This window comes from Populus trichocarpa, chromosome 3, assembly GCF_000002775.5.
Source record: "Populus trichocarpa isolate Nisqually-1 chromosome 3, P.trichocarpa_v4.1, whole genome shotgun sequence".
Lineage (NCBI taxonomy): Eukaryota > Viridiplantae > Streptophyta > Magnoliopsida > Malpighiales > Salicaceae > Populus > Populus trichocarpa.
In genome coordinates this window covers 954,567-972,788 of record NC_037287.2, presented here as the reverse complement: position 1 = coordinate 972,788, position 18,222 = coordinate 954,567, and the positions used below count along the sequence as shown (strand labels likewise).

The 18,222-nt window shown below is 30.3% G+C and overlaps 2 protein-coding genes across 2 annotated transcripts; both read right to left on the bottom strand.

The window, feature by feature from the left end:
• Positions 1-4,280: 4,280 nt before the first annotated feature.
• LOC18111192 (serine/threonine-protein kinase-like protein At5g23170) lies at positions 4,281-6,547 on the bottom strand. The gene has a single exon (XM_006389502.3). The coding sequence runs from the start codon at positions 6,111-6,113 to the stop codon at positions 5,028-5,030; it is 1,086 nt and encodes a 361-aa protein (XP_006389564.3). The 5' UTR covers positions 6,114-6,547; the 3' UTR covers positions 4,281-5,027.
• A 5,140-nt stretch (positions 6,548-11,687) lies between these two features.
• LOC18111191 (60S acidic ribosomal protein P3) lies at positions 11,688-12,529 on the bottom strand. Its single transcript, XM_006389501.3, has 2 exons — positions 12,256-12,529; positions 11,688-12,014 (listed from the first exon to the last, which is right to left on the bottom strand). Exons 1-2 carry the CDS (start codon positions 12,454-12,456, stop codon positions 11,841-11,843), a joined length of 375 nt encoding a protein of 124 aa, XP_006389563.1. The 5' UTR covers positions 12,457-12,529; the 3' UTR covers positions 11,688-11,840.
• Between the last annotated feature and the right edge of the window lie 5,693 nt (positions 12,530-18,222).

The following is an 18,222-nucleotide window of genomic DNA, read 5'->3' as shown; positions in this document are numbered from 1 at the left end:
TAATTAATAGATCTAGGTTCATCAACTATAAATTAATATTTGGTAAACTAATAACTTTAATTAAATGATATTTTTATTCTGTTTTTATTAAATGTAAAGTTTAAATAATATCTCAATTAATTAATAAATTTTCATGATTATAAAGGTATTAATTTATAGAATTTTAACTGTAGTTTATTTATAAATAAGTTTGTTTAAAATTTTAAATTATAAGCACCAAATAAATAATTGATAAAAAAATTTAATATTTCACTTGGGTGAGCAAAATAAATGAATTATTTAGAATATTCATAAAAAAAACTTGAATTAACCAAAAAATAGTTATTCAAGAAATTAAATTTAAACTAAAAAAAAAGAGAAATTTTAAAAAAATAATTTGGTTTTGGTTTCAGATTTTATAAACTAAAAAAAACCCTACTGAAAATCAAACTAAAAAAGTGAGACTATATATAATCAAATCTGACCAAAGAGCTAGTTTTTGTCTCACAAAAATCAAGACTTAAATGAAAAATGCTCAACTTTATTTATGTATTTATTTATAGCTCATTTTAATTATAAAACTTTGGCAAAATCAAACTGTTTAGTTTGGTTCTTTCATTTGGTCAATTCAAAAAAAAAATTATAATCAATTTGGTTGAATTTTTTTATTCAAACCCAATTGTTTAAATTGATGTTTAAAACTAATCTGAGTTATTATTAAAAAAAATTCTAATTAATCTAGGAATTCTTGATAAAAAAAAGAATTTATAATAGACTAATTTATTAAAATTCTTATTTAATTAGAATGTTAGATTTCTTATTAGAGTTTAATAGGATTTAGAGTTTATAAGAGTTTTTAATATTAACTAAAAGAGAAATCCTAGTTAATGTAGGAATCATTGATGAAAAATAATTTGTAATAGACTAATTTATTAGAATCCTTGTTTAATTAGAATGTTAGATTCCTTATTAAATTAGAATTTACTTTAAGTAGTTTAATTCATTTATTATCTAGGACTTGGGACCTATAAATAGACTTATTATAATCTTAAACATTATATACAGTATAGAGAGATATAGAGAAGAGCTATAAAGGTGTATCTTTTGAAAAAACTCTTAATGAAATATCATTCTTCTTCTTGTTTTTTAACTTTATTCTTATAAATTAGCTACCACACCCTATCCTTCTTTTCCAACAAGTGATTTCAGAGCTTAGGTTTAATTATTTAACATGACCAATTCAAACTTTCCACTTTAATATCCTAGGTTGACAAAGGACAACTATGAAACTTGGAGTATTCGAGTAGAAACTTGGCTAGATTCCCAAGATGCATGGGATATGATTGAAAAAGGCTTTGAGGAGCCTATAGATATAGCAACATTGACTTTATCCCAAAGGGAGGTCATGCAAAAGGCATGAAGGAAGGATCAACTAGCACTAACAATCATCTACCAATGTCTGGATGACATCACTTTTGAGATAGTGGTCAATGTAACCACCACGAAGCAAGCATGGAAAGTTTTGCAAGAATCAAACCAATGAGCTGATAATATGAAAAAGGTACGTCCACAAAAACTACGTGGTGACTTTGAAAAGTTACATATGCTTGAATCAGGGAATATTTCAAAATACTTTGCAAGAATTTTGGCCATATACAATCAAATAAAGAGATATGAGGAGAAGATAGAAGAGACATGTGTGGTAGAGAAGTTCCTACGCTTGCTGCAAAAGAAGTTATATTATATAGTGGTCGTAATAGAGTAGTTGTAAAATATGAATATTTTTTCAATATAAGGTCTCATGGGAAAATTACAAGCCCATGAGGAAAGAGTCAATAAGATTCAAGAGGATGTAGGTGCACAAGCACTTTTTTCAAAGCAAGATGGTTTTGAATAATTCCAAGGAGAAAGAGGAAGATTTGGAAGAGAAATCCGAGACAACCTTAATAGATCAAATGGTCGACCGAATGAAGGGAACCGATTGACCAGTTTAACTAGCAGCAGCAATCCGAGATCTAGATTTGACAGCAGGTTTGACAAATCAAAAGTTAAATGCTATAATTATCAAAATACAGGTCATTATGTTAGGGATTGCTAGTGTCCAACCAAGAGGGTTGGAGAGAATGCAAATCTTGTGATAAAAGAATAAAAATAAGCCACTATACTACTAGTGCATAATGAGAAAATGCAAGACAAAGAGAACATGTGGTACCTAGACAATAAAGCCAGTAACCACATGTGTAGAGATAAACACAAGTACATGGAGCTTGATAAAGCTGTAAATTGTGTTATCTACTTATCAAATAGATGTCCTACTAAAAGCTTGAATAGCATGACTCCAGTACAAGAAGCATGAAGTAGAAGAAAACCAAGTGTCTCTCAATTGAAAGTTTTTGGAAGCATTGTCTATGTGCATATAAATGATCAAGTAAGGACCAAGCTAGATATCAAAAAAAAAAAAAGGACCAAGCTAGATAACAAGAGCAAAAAGATGATCTTTGTAGGTTATGACCAAAAGTTCAAATGATACAAACTTTACGGCCCTAATGAAGGAAAGATGGTGATTAGTATAAATATTGAGTTTAATGAAGAAAAAGCATGAGATTGGAAGGTAAATGATGGTGAGAAATATGACTTCTTATCGACTCTTGATGAAAAGGAGAAGATCATCAAGAACATATAGTTATACCTCCACAAACACCAATCAACGTAATTTCTTTTTCTTCTAGTAAAAGCTCAAATAGTGGCACTCCACCAAGAAAAATGAGGAGCCTTGATAACTTATATGAGGTAACTAATCATATTGATAATGATGTAACATTATATTATTATCTTGCTACTTGTGATACTATAGTTTTTGAAAAAGCGATAAATGATACAAAATGAAGAATTGATATGGATGAAGAGATTGCATCAATTGAGAATAATAACATATGGAAAATTGGTTCCTATATCAAAAGAAAAGAAGTCAATAGGTGTTAAGTGGATCTACAAAGAAAAGAAAAGGAAGTCAATAGGTGTTAAGTGGATCTACAAAGAAAAAAAGAATGTCAAAAGAGAAGAAGAGAGGTACAAGGCGAGATTGGAAGAAAAAAAAACTATAGTAAAAAATAAAGAATTAATTACAATGAAGTTTTTGCTTTAATTGATAACATTAAAGGTAAGCTACAAGAAATTGAAGATGTATAAGCCTGAAAGTTAAACTCATTTGTAAAAGTTATGAATCTAGTTGAAGGTTTAGAAACACAAACATGGTTTGAAAAAATAAAATTAATGTTGAGTATAATGATGAAACTACCTTCATTAATTTTTGATAATGATGAAATACAAACAATATCAATGCTATTAAGGCAAGATATCATGAAGAGAAAGAAAAGATAAAAGAATTATGACAGTTGATATAAAGAAGAGCTATAAAAATGTATCTTTTGATAAAACTTTTAATAAAATATCATTTCTCTTATTCTTGTTCTTGTTCTTTAATTTTGTTCTTATAAATTAGCTATCATACCATATTTTTCTTTTCCAGCAGCTTGAACTTTTTTATAATTTATTTAATGCACATTTACAGACTTAGAAAGACATAACTAGTTAAGCTCTAGGGGGTGATAATTCATCAAATGCTTCGTGTATGGAATCCATCAATTGTTGTAGGAGCTAGCTTCATGTTGTTGTGCAGATATTGAATGACAGAAAACCCCCCGAGAGCTTAGGATTAACCTTTGAGCCAAGACTACTGGGAGGTTTAAAGAAAGGTCGAACATCAAACTCGCCTTTGATTGCTGCTTCAAGAAATCCCTTGGCAAATGGATCAATATATGGCTTTGCATTATCTTGTTGGCTGTGCTGTTATAGCATCTTGGCCACTTCTCTCAAACAGTATTGGAAGAACTTCCTGAATTATCTTTATGGAACAGTATCTTTTGTCTCTAATGCTCGCTGCATCACGATTTTTGCTAGTTAATTTCTTGTATATAGATCGAAAAATACGAATTTTTCCTCAAAATTCTCCATTGTATCATATCAATGGCGCGCTACAGCAGCTAGAAACATGACGGTAATGAGTCTTTTGCTTTTGTTTGTTTGTAGGGTAGCATTTGATCAATATTTCGTGAGGAAAAAAAGAAGACAGAGTGCTAAGATAGAGAGTGCAGACAGATTTGTGTTGAAACAAAACAAAACGCAAAAAAACTATATTTTACTCTTACGATGTATGTCATCAAGCTTGTAATCGACAGAGAGCACGAGACAGAGTTGTGTTTGGTTGATGAATTGACAAAACAAAACAAAATACAACTATGTTTCACGAAACAATTTTTCATCAATGTAAACAAAATCAAACATGTCACAGAACATTAATACATGGGCGATATTGGCACATTCAAGGCTTAATTTCAAGATATCGAGAGTGTATAATATTTGATCAGCGACGCAAAGGAATTTCGTGAACATTCAATTCATTTGCTTGCGTCCCACTCTTCCTGGTTTCCTGGACGATGCATCAGCTAGCTATTAATAATAACCCTTTGGGCAGACAAAGCTTTTCCTTACTGCACAGTGCACAGATGACACTTACACAACTGGGTGCAACCCATCTTCATCAATGAAAAGATGGCAAAGAAAGTAGAAACATAACCTCTGATGCTGTATCCTTTGGGCACCCACTTTCGGGAATTTTCTGTTTGGAGACTACGTGCACTGCAGGTTGATTTTACACGCAAATTATATATAAACAGAAAAGAGCTGTGGCCAACCCCCTGACTGGTCATTGGCCAAAATGTATCAATAGTTAATTAGTCTTTTTTTAAAAAATAAAAAATAAAATAGCAAACTAACACAATAAAAGAAAAAATTAGGGAAATAGCACTTTTTTTTTGTTGCGCTACTAGGATTAACGCAACCAAGTCGTGCTGCTGGGAGTTGGTTGCGCTATTTTCAATAGCTGATTTCCTGCATTTTTTTTCGTAGTTGTGTTAGTTTGCAAAAAAACTATTGTTGAATGTGGTATTTTGAAAGGAAAAAAGAAAAAAAGTCCAACATTTAAATAATTATTCGAGTGTAGTAATATAAGCCAATATCTCCCATAAATATGCCTTCATCCCTTTAGAAATGTCACAATTTGCATCATCACATTTTGCCTGCTGCCATTGCTCAGCCAATTCTCTTGGCCTTCTCGTTAGTATCACGCTCCTCATGAGACTTGTCCAACTGGGCATTTGTACTCTTTCAACCAAACAATTCTTATCCATCCCCTTTACAATTTCAGTAATGGATGGACGATTTTCTTCCCTGCAAGACACACAACGTGCTGCCACATATAACAAGTGCTTAATCGTGCCCTCCATGAATGTTGGCAGTGCAATTCTTGTGTCGCATATCTCCATCAATCTTTGCTCTTCAATCAATGGCACTGCCCACTCAACAATTGAAGATGGCGACCTCGAGACATCAATCACTTTCTGACAACTAATGATCTCTAACAAAACAACTCCATAGCTGAAGACATCAATCTTAGTGCTTAGTTTGCTTGGAGTGGTGTAAGAAGGGTCCAAGTACCCAATAGTGCCAGCCGGTTGAGTTGCATGATCATGACTTGATGAGTCTGCTAGCAACACTGAGAGTCCGAAATCTGCCAACTTAGCCTTCCAATTTATGTCAAACAAAATATTAGCAGATTTGATGTCTCTATGAATAACCAAAGGCTTGCCTTCATGAAGGAATTGGACTGCCCTTGCAATTTGAATAGCGATTTCTACACGTTTAGGCCATGGTGGTGGAGTGGCATCAACATGGAGCAAGTCATGGAGAGAACCATTAGGCATAAACTCCAAAACCAAAACCCTGTTCTTCTCCTTGCAATTTGAGTTGTGATGATAATGACTCGTTCCAAGAAAGTTGATGACATATGGACTTTCACGTAGGGAAGATAGCACAGATATTTCGTTCTCAAGTTTCTTGGAGTTGTCAGCAGAGACATGATCAGTACCAAGAGATGACGATTTCTTGATTGCAACAAGCTTATTTTCTTCAAGTATGCCTTTGTAGATTGATCCATGGCTTCCTTTGCCTAAAAGTCTCGAAGGAGAGAAACTCCCAGTTGCCTTTACAAGTTGTTGATAGTCAAACACATCCATCTTTCTTGTTCTTAGCAACTTGCTGTGTTTGACAGAAAAGTGAAAGAAAGATGAGTAGCACTACTGGCTCTGGCTTCTAGGGCTTGCAAAATGTAATGGAAAAGGCGGTGAAGGAGGCAGAGAATAATGGGAGCTTAGGATGGCATGAAAACGAAAATTATAATGGAAGAAAGGCAAAAGCTTCTTCCTAGTTAAGAACAAAGGGGGGCATTTTGTTCCCCATCGCATTTTCTTGGTCCATCTTTTTATTATTATTATTTTATTTTTTTTAGTTTAACGTGGGTGTCCGGGCCAGCTTGCGCGCACCTCGACTATTCTCACGGGTCCTGAAGTTAACGACCATGTAAGCCTCTAGTGACCATCATATGAGCAACCACAGGGCTCGAACCTGAGACCACAGAGGGAGCAAACCTCTTGGTCCCAAGCTCTTACCACTGGGCCACCACCTAGATGGTTTTTTTTTATTAATTTTGATACATATATAACAAGTAGTATTACTTTCGATAATTCATGTATAAGAAATAATATTATTACCTAATACATCAAGAAAACCTGGGAAAGTTTATGAAGGAGACTCATGAACAACGAAACTCTTTTTTTTTTCAATTTATTTTTTTTTTTTTAATTTCATTCTCAAATCTTTTTTAATAATCATTCGAGTTGTTTGTGAACTGGTCAAGTCAACTAAATTATATCGAGACAACTCTCATATACTTTAATTTTAAACATATAATAAGTAAGGAGTTGAGTCAATAAATTTTTTTTTATAAAATTCATCTCTTTTTTTTTATCAATTTCATCCTTAGAATTTCTTCACTGGTTAGGCAGGTTACCTTTGGATTACTCAAATCAATTGGGCCATGCATGGCTAACTCATATCCGGTTTTATTTTAAACTCAAGAAAAATAATAAGGTAAATCGAAAGATTTCAATATTAACCCGCTAGACCGGGTTTAATAATAATATTAAATAGTTATCTACAACCTATATATTTTTTACTACTATAAAAAAACAATATTATATGACCCGCATCATACCTCAGTCATATAGAATTAATTATAATTATCATTAACTGTTTAAGGATATTAGTTTACAGGTTTGATCTGTAATTGATTTGTTCAACACTTCACCTATAATTTTAATTAGATTGCTGTTTATCATGATTCAAAGGACATGTTTTATATAAAGAATGATTCGATGTTCTAAGGATGCTTAAAAAATTTCTTAGATTTTTTTTATTTCTTCCAACTTAATCCATACAAAGAGAAAAGGATAGTACTCCTTGGTGAATAAAAATCATATCATTTGATATCTGAGCTATGATTTTTATCAAGAATCATGTGCATCTTAATTCGATGTTAATCATCATATTCTTTTTTTTATATATATAACTCGTGGTGTCCGTGCCAGCTTACGCGCACCGCGACTAATTTCCGAGCCAACTGAATACCCTGCAAGCCCAGTGGACTGGTAAGACACCGCGGGAATGACAGGCATACACAAAGAGAATCTAACCCGGGTGCAAAAAAAAAAAAACAAGTCTCTTCCCCACTAGACCGCGGACTCAAGTTCTTCGTCATATTCTTGATTACTTCTTCACCTACTTAGAAAATGGCTCGTGTACCAGGGAGGAACATGCATGGAAAGGGGTAATGTAGAATCGGTATTTTTGAACAATGATGTGGACCTCGAGCTACATGCCAAGAAAGCTGTTGAATTGAACTCTAGTTTTACAACTTTGTTTATGAGATGCACCGTTTTAACCTCGCCTTGAGCTTCATGCTAAGAAAACTATTGAATTAGATTAAAGTTTTATAACTTAATAAAGCTGTGTTTGTTTATGTGGTATACGAGTTTCATGCCATGTAGTGCATGTTATAAATAAACATAATCTAAAATAAAATAAAAAATATTTAGTTATTAACACAATAAAAAAAAAAAACATGTTTCTTTATATTTTCTATTTAATTTTAAAAAAAATTAAAACTATCATGATTTATCATGAATTACTAACCAAGCACAACCTAGAATCTTACCAATCATTTTATAAAAAATGAAAAATATTATTTTTGAATAACACAATAATGCTGTATACTTTTTTCTTCCCAATATTACTACATATATGATTGTTAATTTGATAGATTTAATCTATCTTGACCCGTATAGAAGAAGAGATTGCCCAAATTTAATTCAAATTAAATAAATCATACTGTCCTCAACTGTATACAGTTTTTTTTTTAATATAAAAAAAAAAACCTATCTAGCACATCGCATTAACAAATATCTCTTGGGTATGCTTACATGGCTCAAAATCATTGATATTAAATCCGGTTCGAGAGTTGACTTAATTAAGAAATTAGATCTTAGGTTAATTTAAAAAATTAAAAAAATTGTTTAAGATATTAATATCTTACACAAAAATAAGTTTTAAAACAATACAAATAAACATAGACTATAAAAAAATAATTATCTTATATCAAAAAGTTAAAAAACAATAAAGGATATAAAAAGAAATATGAAATGTAGAAAAATATATGAGACTAAATATTCATAAATTAATTTTATAATTTTTTTAGTTTATTAAAAAAAAAAAGTTAGGTCTCAACTGAAGGTCAATGGATCTCGAGTTGACTCAATGGGTCACTCGAGCATGACAATGTCAATTGCAAACCCAAGTTTTGCCTATTTTTAACCCAATCAAGACCTCAAGTCACCTAGATCTCAGGTTAACTCATCAGGCAAAGTTTTATAACTACGCTCAAAAGAAAATGTTTTGAATCTTATGTTTACCAGGGGATTTGAATTTCAAATCAAAAACATATTAGGATTTACTAGTTATTTCATCTGCGTTTTGGTGTGGTTAGAATAATTTTTTTTTTACAAAAAACAAAACATGCAAGCTTTTCAAAAGTCTAATTATAAATCAAAAAGCTTATGCATGCATTTAATTAAATACATCGAGATCATCTGTGCCAATAAATACAAAAAAACAAAGTGTTAACGTGTCTATTCAACTCGTTTCGCTGCAAATCAAACAATTTTTTTCTTATGCAAAATAATTAATATGTAGATGTTATTAACGTATTTTTTGAAATCAAGTAATAAATATAACCGTGAATCAAAAAATCGATGCTTATATATAATAAAATATAGCAGTAGATCATATGCATTAATAAAAATATGTAAAATCTCAAGCGAATTTTTAATGCAGTAGAAGAATGAAATAATGTTGCACTTGCTATAGTGAAATGTCATTTCCTTAGTCTTTGTATAATAATTTTTCAACAAAAAAGTGTAAAGAAAAAGATAAAAACAAATTACAAAAAAATAAAGATAAGATAAAAAAAAAGTATAAATAGACCAAGTATAGAGTAATAAATATTCAAAGTGTGAAAAATAAAATGTAATATTTTTTTTCAAAAACAAAGTGTAAAGAGAAAACTAAAAAAATATTACAAAAAATAAAGATAAGAAAAAAAAAAGATAATAAATAGACCAAGTATAAAGTGATAAAAATATCAAGTATAAAGAGCAAAAGAAAATATCAAGTATAAAAACATCCATGCTAATATCAACAGTCAACCTGTATCAACAAATCAAACACATGACCTATAACATGAAATTGAAATATCTTTGTAAATAGGAAAGCAAACAAAAAAACACTAGCAAAACAATGTTAAAAAACACTTTAAAAAAAACAGAAGTCAACTCGAGCTAATTTTTCAAATTTATTACCCGGATCATGAGACTGAGGAAACCCCATTAAAGACAAGTCCGAAAAAACAAAAAAACAAGATTCTTAATCAAATAAATATTGAGGGATGAAAGTTAGAAAAAAAAAAAACTCCAAAAAAAAATGTAAAACAAAAAAAAATAGCAACTAAAAGAATTATGACTAAATTCGACATAAAAATTAAATGAAATTAAATGTCTAGGAAAAAGTTAAATGAAATTAAATGTCCAAGAATAGAATTGTAAAAAAACAAATCCATTAAAAAAATAATTAAAAACATATCAATTAAAAAATTTAGAACTAAATTTGATATAAAATTTAAATGAAAATAAGTGTAAAGGTGGAATTGAAAAAAAAAACAAATCAATCAAGAAACTGATTCAAAACAAAAAAAAAAATTAAAAAAAATAAGAACTAAATTTAAAAGTAAATTAAAAAAATTAAATGACCAAGGATGAAATCAAAAATAAAATCCAATTAGAAACAATTCAAGGATGAAATCAAAAATAAAATCCAATTAGAAACAATCAATGTAAATAAAACAATTGCAAATAAGAGAAGAGAGATTGAATAAAAACAATTAAAAGGCTGGTATGAATTTTTGCATGGCCAACACGCAATCCAAAAAAGTAAGAGAAGGAAAAGAACAAAAGCAATTTCAGGTCAAACCATGCTAAACCACCATACACACGCCACTCATAGAAGAGAACACTAAGACGAATCAAATGATGTAGTAGAATCACAGTTACAACTGTCGGAGCCAACCAAACACCCTACCTAAAGACGGCATAGTGGCTGACGCATATGAGGTGCACGTCAACAGCTTTTTTATTTTTTAGGTGAAAAACCCAAAAATAGCCTTGGGACTTAACAACATTAACAAACAAACCGTGATGAAATTACAATCATACCCCTGAAGAAACACCCTTGTATATAAGGCATTGGATTATTTTATTAAAGGGTTACTTTAGTAGTTTTAATGTGCATTTAAAAATCCAATTACCAAAATAACCTCGCACAATCCTCAAAAAGACATTTATGTTATGGTAAAAAGATGATCCTACCCCCAATGCCAAGGCAAAAGATAAAATAACTAGGAGACAAAAGTCATAACATTATTGTAATGAATAGTGTTTTGTGTCTTGGGACAGTATATCCACAAAGAGAATTAGTATTTTGGATAATAATATTAAGAATCATCCCCTATGGTCAATTGCAATGTTTTTAGGTACTGCCATACAAGGACCACCTTCCATGATCCTCACTGCTGTATTACAAGCACCAATAGTGAATGCAGTTGTAGTGTCAAAGTCTAAGCAAATTGTGTAGCTCCACGGCTATATGGTGGAAAAGTAGATATAAGGATGTATAAGATACTAACATCAGAAGCCTATCCAGTTAAGCTATTAAAATCACAGCGAAGAAGGTGCTCGGTTGAATCTTGAACCCATTTGAAACTATTGTCATGAATAACAGTTCAAATGGACCAAACCCATTTGAACCAAACCCAAAACCCGATGCAGAAAACCACACTCTAGTGTTAAATCGACTATCTACACTGACATCAGAACCAATTCACATGCATCACAAGAGAAGAGCCAGCAAGAACCACACGACAAGAGCCAAGTCGCATGATAATTAACAATCCATTCAAAACTATTGTCATGAATAACACTTGCTAATAAACCAAATCCAAAATCTAATGCAAAAAACTACACTAGTGTCAAGTCTACGATCAACACTGATGTTGGAACCAATTCGCATGCATCACAAGATGAACCAATTCGCCTAAAAATTGGCAATCCATACACCAACCAGATGCTGCTTAAAGCACAATGAAATGCTAAATATGAACTCATTGAATATAATCCGTATCCAATCAAAAAACACAATTAATCTGATCTAAATCCAATTAACCAGTTCTAGTAAAATTTTGCAACATGAGTGTAAACCATTGAGAAGAAAGACGCAAGAAATAGTAACTAGGAATATGCTTAGTCAAAAAGAGAGAACCCCATATCATCATCACTCTCAGGCTCCTCTTCCTTCTTTTTTTCCTCAGCAGCAGGTGCTTCAGCTGCAGCTGTTGCACCTCCTGCTGGAGCTGCTACTGCACCACCACCACCACCACCAAAGAAGGCACCACCGGCGCTCCCACCAATAACCACCTATATACCACACAAGATTCACCCATCCCATCAGACACAACTAAAACGGTCCATGAAATTCCAGATCCACCCTTACCATATTTAGCACTATAAAACCAAATTAATGAGACAATTGCATTTCAAATAATAGAATATTTGCATAATACTATCTGATTTATTAGCAAATAAGACGATAATAATTCATCATGAGATTATAAATCAAAATAATTATATAAAAATAGAGAGAAAGAGAGGCGAGTACCTGGAAAACAGCGGAGGAAGGAGTGACGTATGAGAAAGAGGACTGGACGGCGCCGGATGAATCAGCGGAGAGAGCGGACTGGACGAGTTTCCTTTGCAATTCGAAGGTGGAGGAGGCGGAAGCCTCGATATTGCCGTCTGAGATCTGCTTGGCGCTCCACTCGTTACTGGAGCTCCTGCAAACGAATGTGAAAACTCCCATTTTGGTTTTCCTTAAACCCTAAATTTGCTTCGCAACAAACAGAGTGAGAGGGATGGCTCGCAAGTGCCAGAGTGCTGTATTTTTATGTCATGGAAACCTAGGGTGCTTTAAAAGTCCATTTTATCCCTGAATATGTTTCTTAATTTCTATACTGCCCTCCTCTATATTTTTTATATAATAAATTCATATTTTTTATTATATATTTTTCAATACTTAAATTATTATATAGATAATCTATTTACAAGAAAAGAGAAGAAAAATGAGAACAGGACATTAAAAAATTCAAATCTCATGGAAAATCAAGAAATTAAATCCAAGAGTTATAAAATCTAAAAGATTATAATAGACATTTAATATATATAATTACATATTTTATAACACTTTCACTTGAATGACCTTACAAAGAAAAACCCAAAGGAAAAAAACTTAATCGAAGGAAAAGAGTATAACATTCTTATGTGATTTCTGAATACTTTATAATTCAATAGAAAAAATTATATAGATATTTCAAGATTTATATTCAAATATTTTATGATTCATAAAAATATCAAATTGCTTCATTAAAATCTTACAATGTAAAACTCCATAGGAAAAACCTAAACGAGGGAAAAAAAGTACAACTTTCATTGACTTCACCTCAAAAATACATACTTTATGATAAAAATTTAAGATGACGCATTCCAATATTATAAATAAGTCTCTTGGAAGTTAAGGTTGGTAAAGACTTTGTAAATAAGTATGCTAAACTATCACTTCACCTGATTGGTTTGATATCATATTTTTCTTCTGTTGAAGCTCATGAGTATAAAAGAACTTCGGTGAGATATATTTTGTTTTGTCTTCTTTAATGCAGTCTCCTCTAAGTTGAGTGATGCAGACATCATTATCTTCAAACAATATTGTGGGACTATCTTCAATGGTTGACAATCCATATTTTTCTTTTATATGCTGGATAATTTACCTTAGCCATATATATTATCGGCTTACTTCATGGATTGCTGTAATTTATGAATGATTTAATGAAGTAGCCATTGATATTTGTTTGTCAAATCTCTAAGAACTTTCAGAACCTCAATAGGTAAATAGATAATTTGTTTATGATATCCCTTTATGAGGACTAGATAGATAACTTACATCTGCATATCCAATCAATTACGAATTTGACCCACTATAAAATAAACTCGTTTTAGTTGTTCCACAGAGATAGCAAAGTATATGTTTGACCTTATTTCAGTGTTTTTTTGTGGGAGTTGAAATATATCTTGCCAATAAATTGACTGCAAAAGTTATATCTGATCTTGTACAATTTACAAGATATATGAGTGCTCCAATGAAATTAAGACAAGGTACTTTTAGACTAAGAATTTATCTATCCTCTTCTAGCGGTCAAAAAATATCTTTCTTCGTATCAAGTGATCGAACAATCATAGATGTACTCAAATGATGAACATTGTTTATGTAAAAGTGCTTCAAGACTCTTTCTGTATATATCAATCGATGGACAAATATTTCATTTGACAGATGTTTAATTTGTAAACCAAGACAAAAAAAAATTCCAAGATCTTTCATCTCAAATTCATCTTTCAAATAGGTTATAATTTTTATGAGCTCTTCATGAGTACCAATAAGATTTAAATCATTAACATATACTACAACAATAGCAAATCTGGATGTGGTTTTCTTAATAAAAATACAAGGGCAAATCTCATTATTCTCAAAGTCTTTTTCTAGCATGTATTCATTAAGACAGTTATACCACATTCGACTAAATTGCTTCAACCCATATAAAGATTTTTGTAGTTTAATAAAATAAACACTTTCGGGTTTATCATAATAGGCTTTAGGCATTTTGAATCTTTTAGGGATTTTCATATGGATATCTTTATCTAATGATCCATATAGATATGTTGTAAATACATCAATTAAACATGTATCTAGAGTTTATAAGACTACTAAACCAATCAAAAATCTAAAAGTGATTGCATTTATAAATAGAGAATAAGTTTCTTCATAATCAAACCCAAGTCTTTGTGATAAATCTTGTGCAACAAGTCGTGCCTTGTATCAAACAATTTCATTATTCTCATTTCGTTCTAATAAAAACCCACTTATACCCAATAGACATAACACCTTTAGCTGTATGAACTACAAGTCCAAATACTTCACGTTTTGCATTTGAGTTTAACTTTGTTTGGATTGCTTCTTTCCACATTGACCAATCATTTCTATATCGACATTCTTCGATAGTTTGTGGTTCAATTTTATCATCACGTTTGATGATGCCAAAAGCAACCTTTAATGCAAATGCGTCATTTATGAAAATTTTATTTTGATCCAAAATCTCTCATGTGTGAACATAGTTTATAGAGATCTCATTATTTCCAGTTACTTGGATCTTTTCAAGAGGTCCCACTTTAGAAGAATCAATATTAGAAAATGATTTTAACACAATCTTTATCGCCTGTTTCATGGATGAGGAATCTTTAAAAGTACCATCATCTATTTGTTGTAATTTATGTTTTCTAGGATTTTTTTTTTCCTTAGCACTAACAAGTCTTTCACACTTCAGAAGTGATATAGATTCATTTGTTACTATGTTGTTTTTTTTTCTTCAGGGATTTCAATTATAGATGGAGCATTTGCAGGTATAATAAGGGATTTAACCCCCTTTTCACTATTTGTGAAAACATCTGGTAATTGATTTGCAATATTTTATAAATGAATTATATTTTGAACTTCAAGTTCACATTGATTTGTCTTTAGATCAAAATAAGATAACTTCGGGTGATTCCAAGTAATTTCTTACTAAACTTCAAACATTAATTTTTCTTTCCCTAATGATGGGAAAATGTTCTCATTAAAATAACAGTATTCCAAATGTGTCTTAAAAACATCATCAGTCAATGGTTCAATAAATCTAATAATAGATGGAGAATCAAAACCAATATAAATTTATATTCTACATTGTGGACCCGTATTGGTCCTTTGTGGGGGGTGTTATAGGCATATATACCGCATAACCAAAAGTTCATAGATAAAATATATTTGGTGGTATACCAAAAACAAGTTGCAAATGAGAATATTTATGGTAAGCACTTGGTCTAATTTAACCAATGATATAGCATGTAATATAATATGTCCCCAAATAAATGTAAGCAATTTTGATTTCATAGGTAATGATCTAACAATTAATTTAAGACATTTTATAAATGATTTTTCTAGATCATTTTGAGCATGTACATGTGTAATAAGATATTCAACATCAATTCCAATATAATGCAAAAATTATCAAATATTTGAGAAGTAAACACACCAGCATTGTCCAATTAAATTTTCTTGATTGGATAATCAGGAACTTGCGTTAATAGTAATCTAGCAAGTGTAATATTTTGGCTAGAAAGTAAACAAATATATGACTATTTACTTGATACATCAATCAATGCCATAAAATATCTAAAAGGTCTGTATGGTGGATGAATAGGTCCACACATATCTCCTTGAATTCTTTCGAGAAAAGATTTGTGATTCTATAATAACTTTTGATGGAGATGGTTTGACAATTAATTTACCTTGAAAACATGTAACTCATGGATCTTCACTTGGTAAAAAAATCTTCAGGTTCTTTAAAGGATGTCCATGTAAATTTTCAATAATTCATCGCATCATTATTGATTCCGGATATCCAAGTTGATCGTGTCAAAACATAGATATTTTTAATTCAGAACACTTCTAGTATATCACAATATTTGTTTCAATAAATTTCATGATCGTATAATAAATTCTAGAACAGAAAGTAAGTAATTTTTCAAATACAAGTTTTTAGCCTGAAATACGTGAAATAATATAAAGATATTATTTTTTTTCCCTTCATTTATTGTTTTAATATGATAACCATTAGCATGTATATCGTTAAAACTTAGTCAAATTTCTTCTGGACTCAGGTGAATATAATTCATCTTTGATGCCCAGTTTTGTGTTATTTGATAACAAAATATTAGCACTTTTAGAGCCTTTAATCATGTTTGTTAGACATGATATTGTGGTGATGTTAGCTTTAGTTAATGTCAAATATTTAAAATATTTATTTTCCTTGAGAATTATGTGCGTTGTTGCATTGTTTACCAGATATAAATCTTCATCATAAAAAATCATATCTCTATTTAAAATGCAATTAAAATTTATTATTTAACTAAAATAAAATTGACATTATTTATAGAGAATACCATAAGATAAATATCATAATACAAATAAAAAATCTTAATTATCTCCAAGGATTCCACCACTTAGTATGTTATATGTTTTATCTGGGTTTTTAAAGAAATCATTAATATCAACATAAGCATTATGACATTCAAAATCATCTTTATAAATAAAATTAGTCTCAATTGTATTTTGTTTCGGAGAGACTTGATATAAATTTATAAGATATTTTGGCATGAGACAAGTGCGAAACTAATGTTCATGCATACCACATTTATAGCACTTATCTTCGGGTTTATGCAAAGTCTTGCCCTTTTCTTGCTTGGGTTCATTGTGTCTTCATTTATGGCGGTATGTTAGGTTGCCTTTTAAAGAATTATCTCATCTTTTTTTCCATTTATTTTTTCCATATCGACACCCTTGATTCTTTCTTATCTTTTGGACAAAAGTTCAATTCACTTAATGATTTAGAATCAATGAGATGGGATTAATGATTTACCTTCAAAAGCTCATTATTTTGTCTAGCCACAATAAAATATGAAATTAGTTCTGAATACCTCTTGAAATTACATTCTTTATATTATTTCTGCAAGACAATATTTGAGGCATGAAAAGTAGAAAATGTTTTCTTTAATATTTGGTATTCTATGATATTTTCACAATAACATTTTAGCTGAGGTAATTTTTAAAAAAGCAAGATCATATTAACTATCCAATTTAAAATCTTGCAACCTCATGTGTAACAAATTATAACGAGATTAAGGAAATATAGTAAACTTTTAGTGGTCATATCTTTCTTTTTAAATTTTACCACAGAATAAAAGGATTTTTTTTTATGAGATATTCAACTTTTAATCCTTTATGGAAATGATGACGAATAAAAATCATTATTTTTGCACGATCATAAAAGGATGTATTATTTTCTTCTTTAATGGTCTTTCCAAGATTCATAGATTTCAAATGAATCTTAGCGTTAAGGATCAACGACAAATAATTATTCCCAGAGATATCAAGAGTGGTAAATTCAAATTTCGTCAAATTCAACATTATTTATATAAATAAAATAACTTATTAAATAAAATCATAAATATAAAAGAAACAAATTAACCTTTTAAGACTGCTATTTATTTAGTTCTTTAGAAATACTAGTTCTTCAAGAACTGTATTTAATTTATTTAATTCTTCAGGAACTTACAATATTAGTTATATAGAAACTTTAAATCTTGATTAATAAAAAAGAAAGTAAGTTTGTTAAAATAAGTTACAGAAACAAATATATTCTATAAAATATAAACAATATTGAAAAGAAAGAAAATATTGAAATTGATACAAGCCACGTAACATAGAAATTCATACGTGCCGAAATTTCAATATAAATTAATTTGAGTGATCATGCTAATAACATGTTAAAAACTACAAAACAAATAAGAACATACATATTCCGAATAAAATTTAAAAAACAAATTCATACATTTCTTTATATATTTTTCTATATCTAGAATACAAAACAAGTAGTGTATTTATAGGATAAGCGAATGAAAATATTAAAGGATACTAAAAATTTCA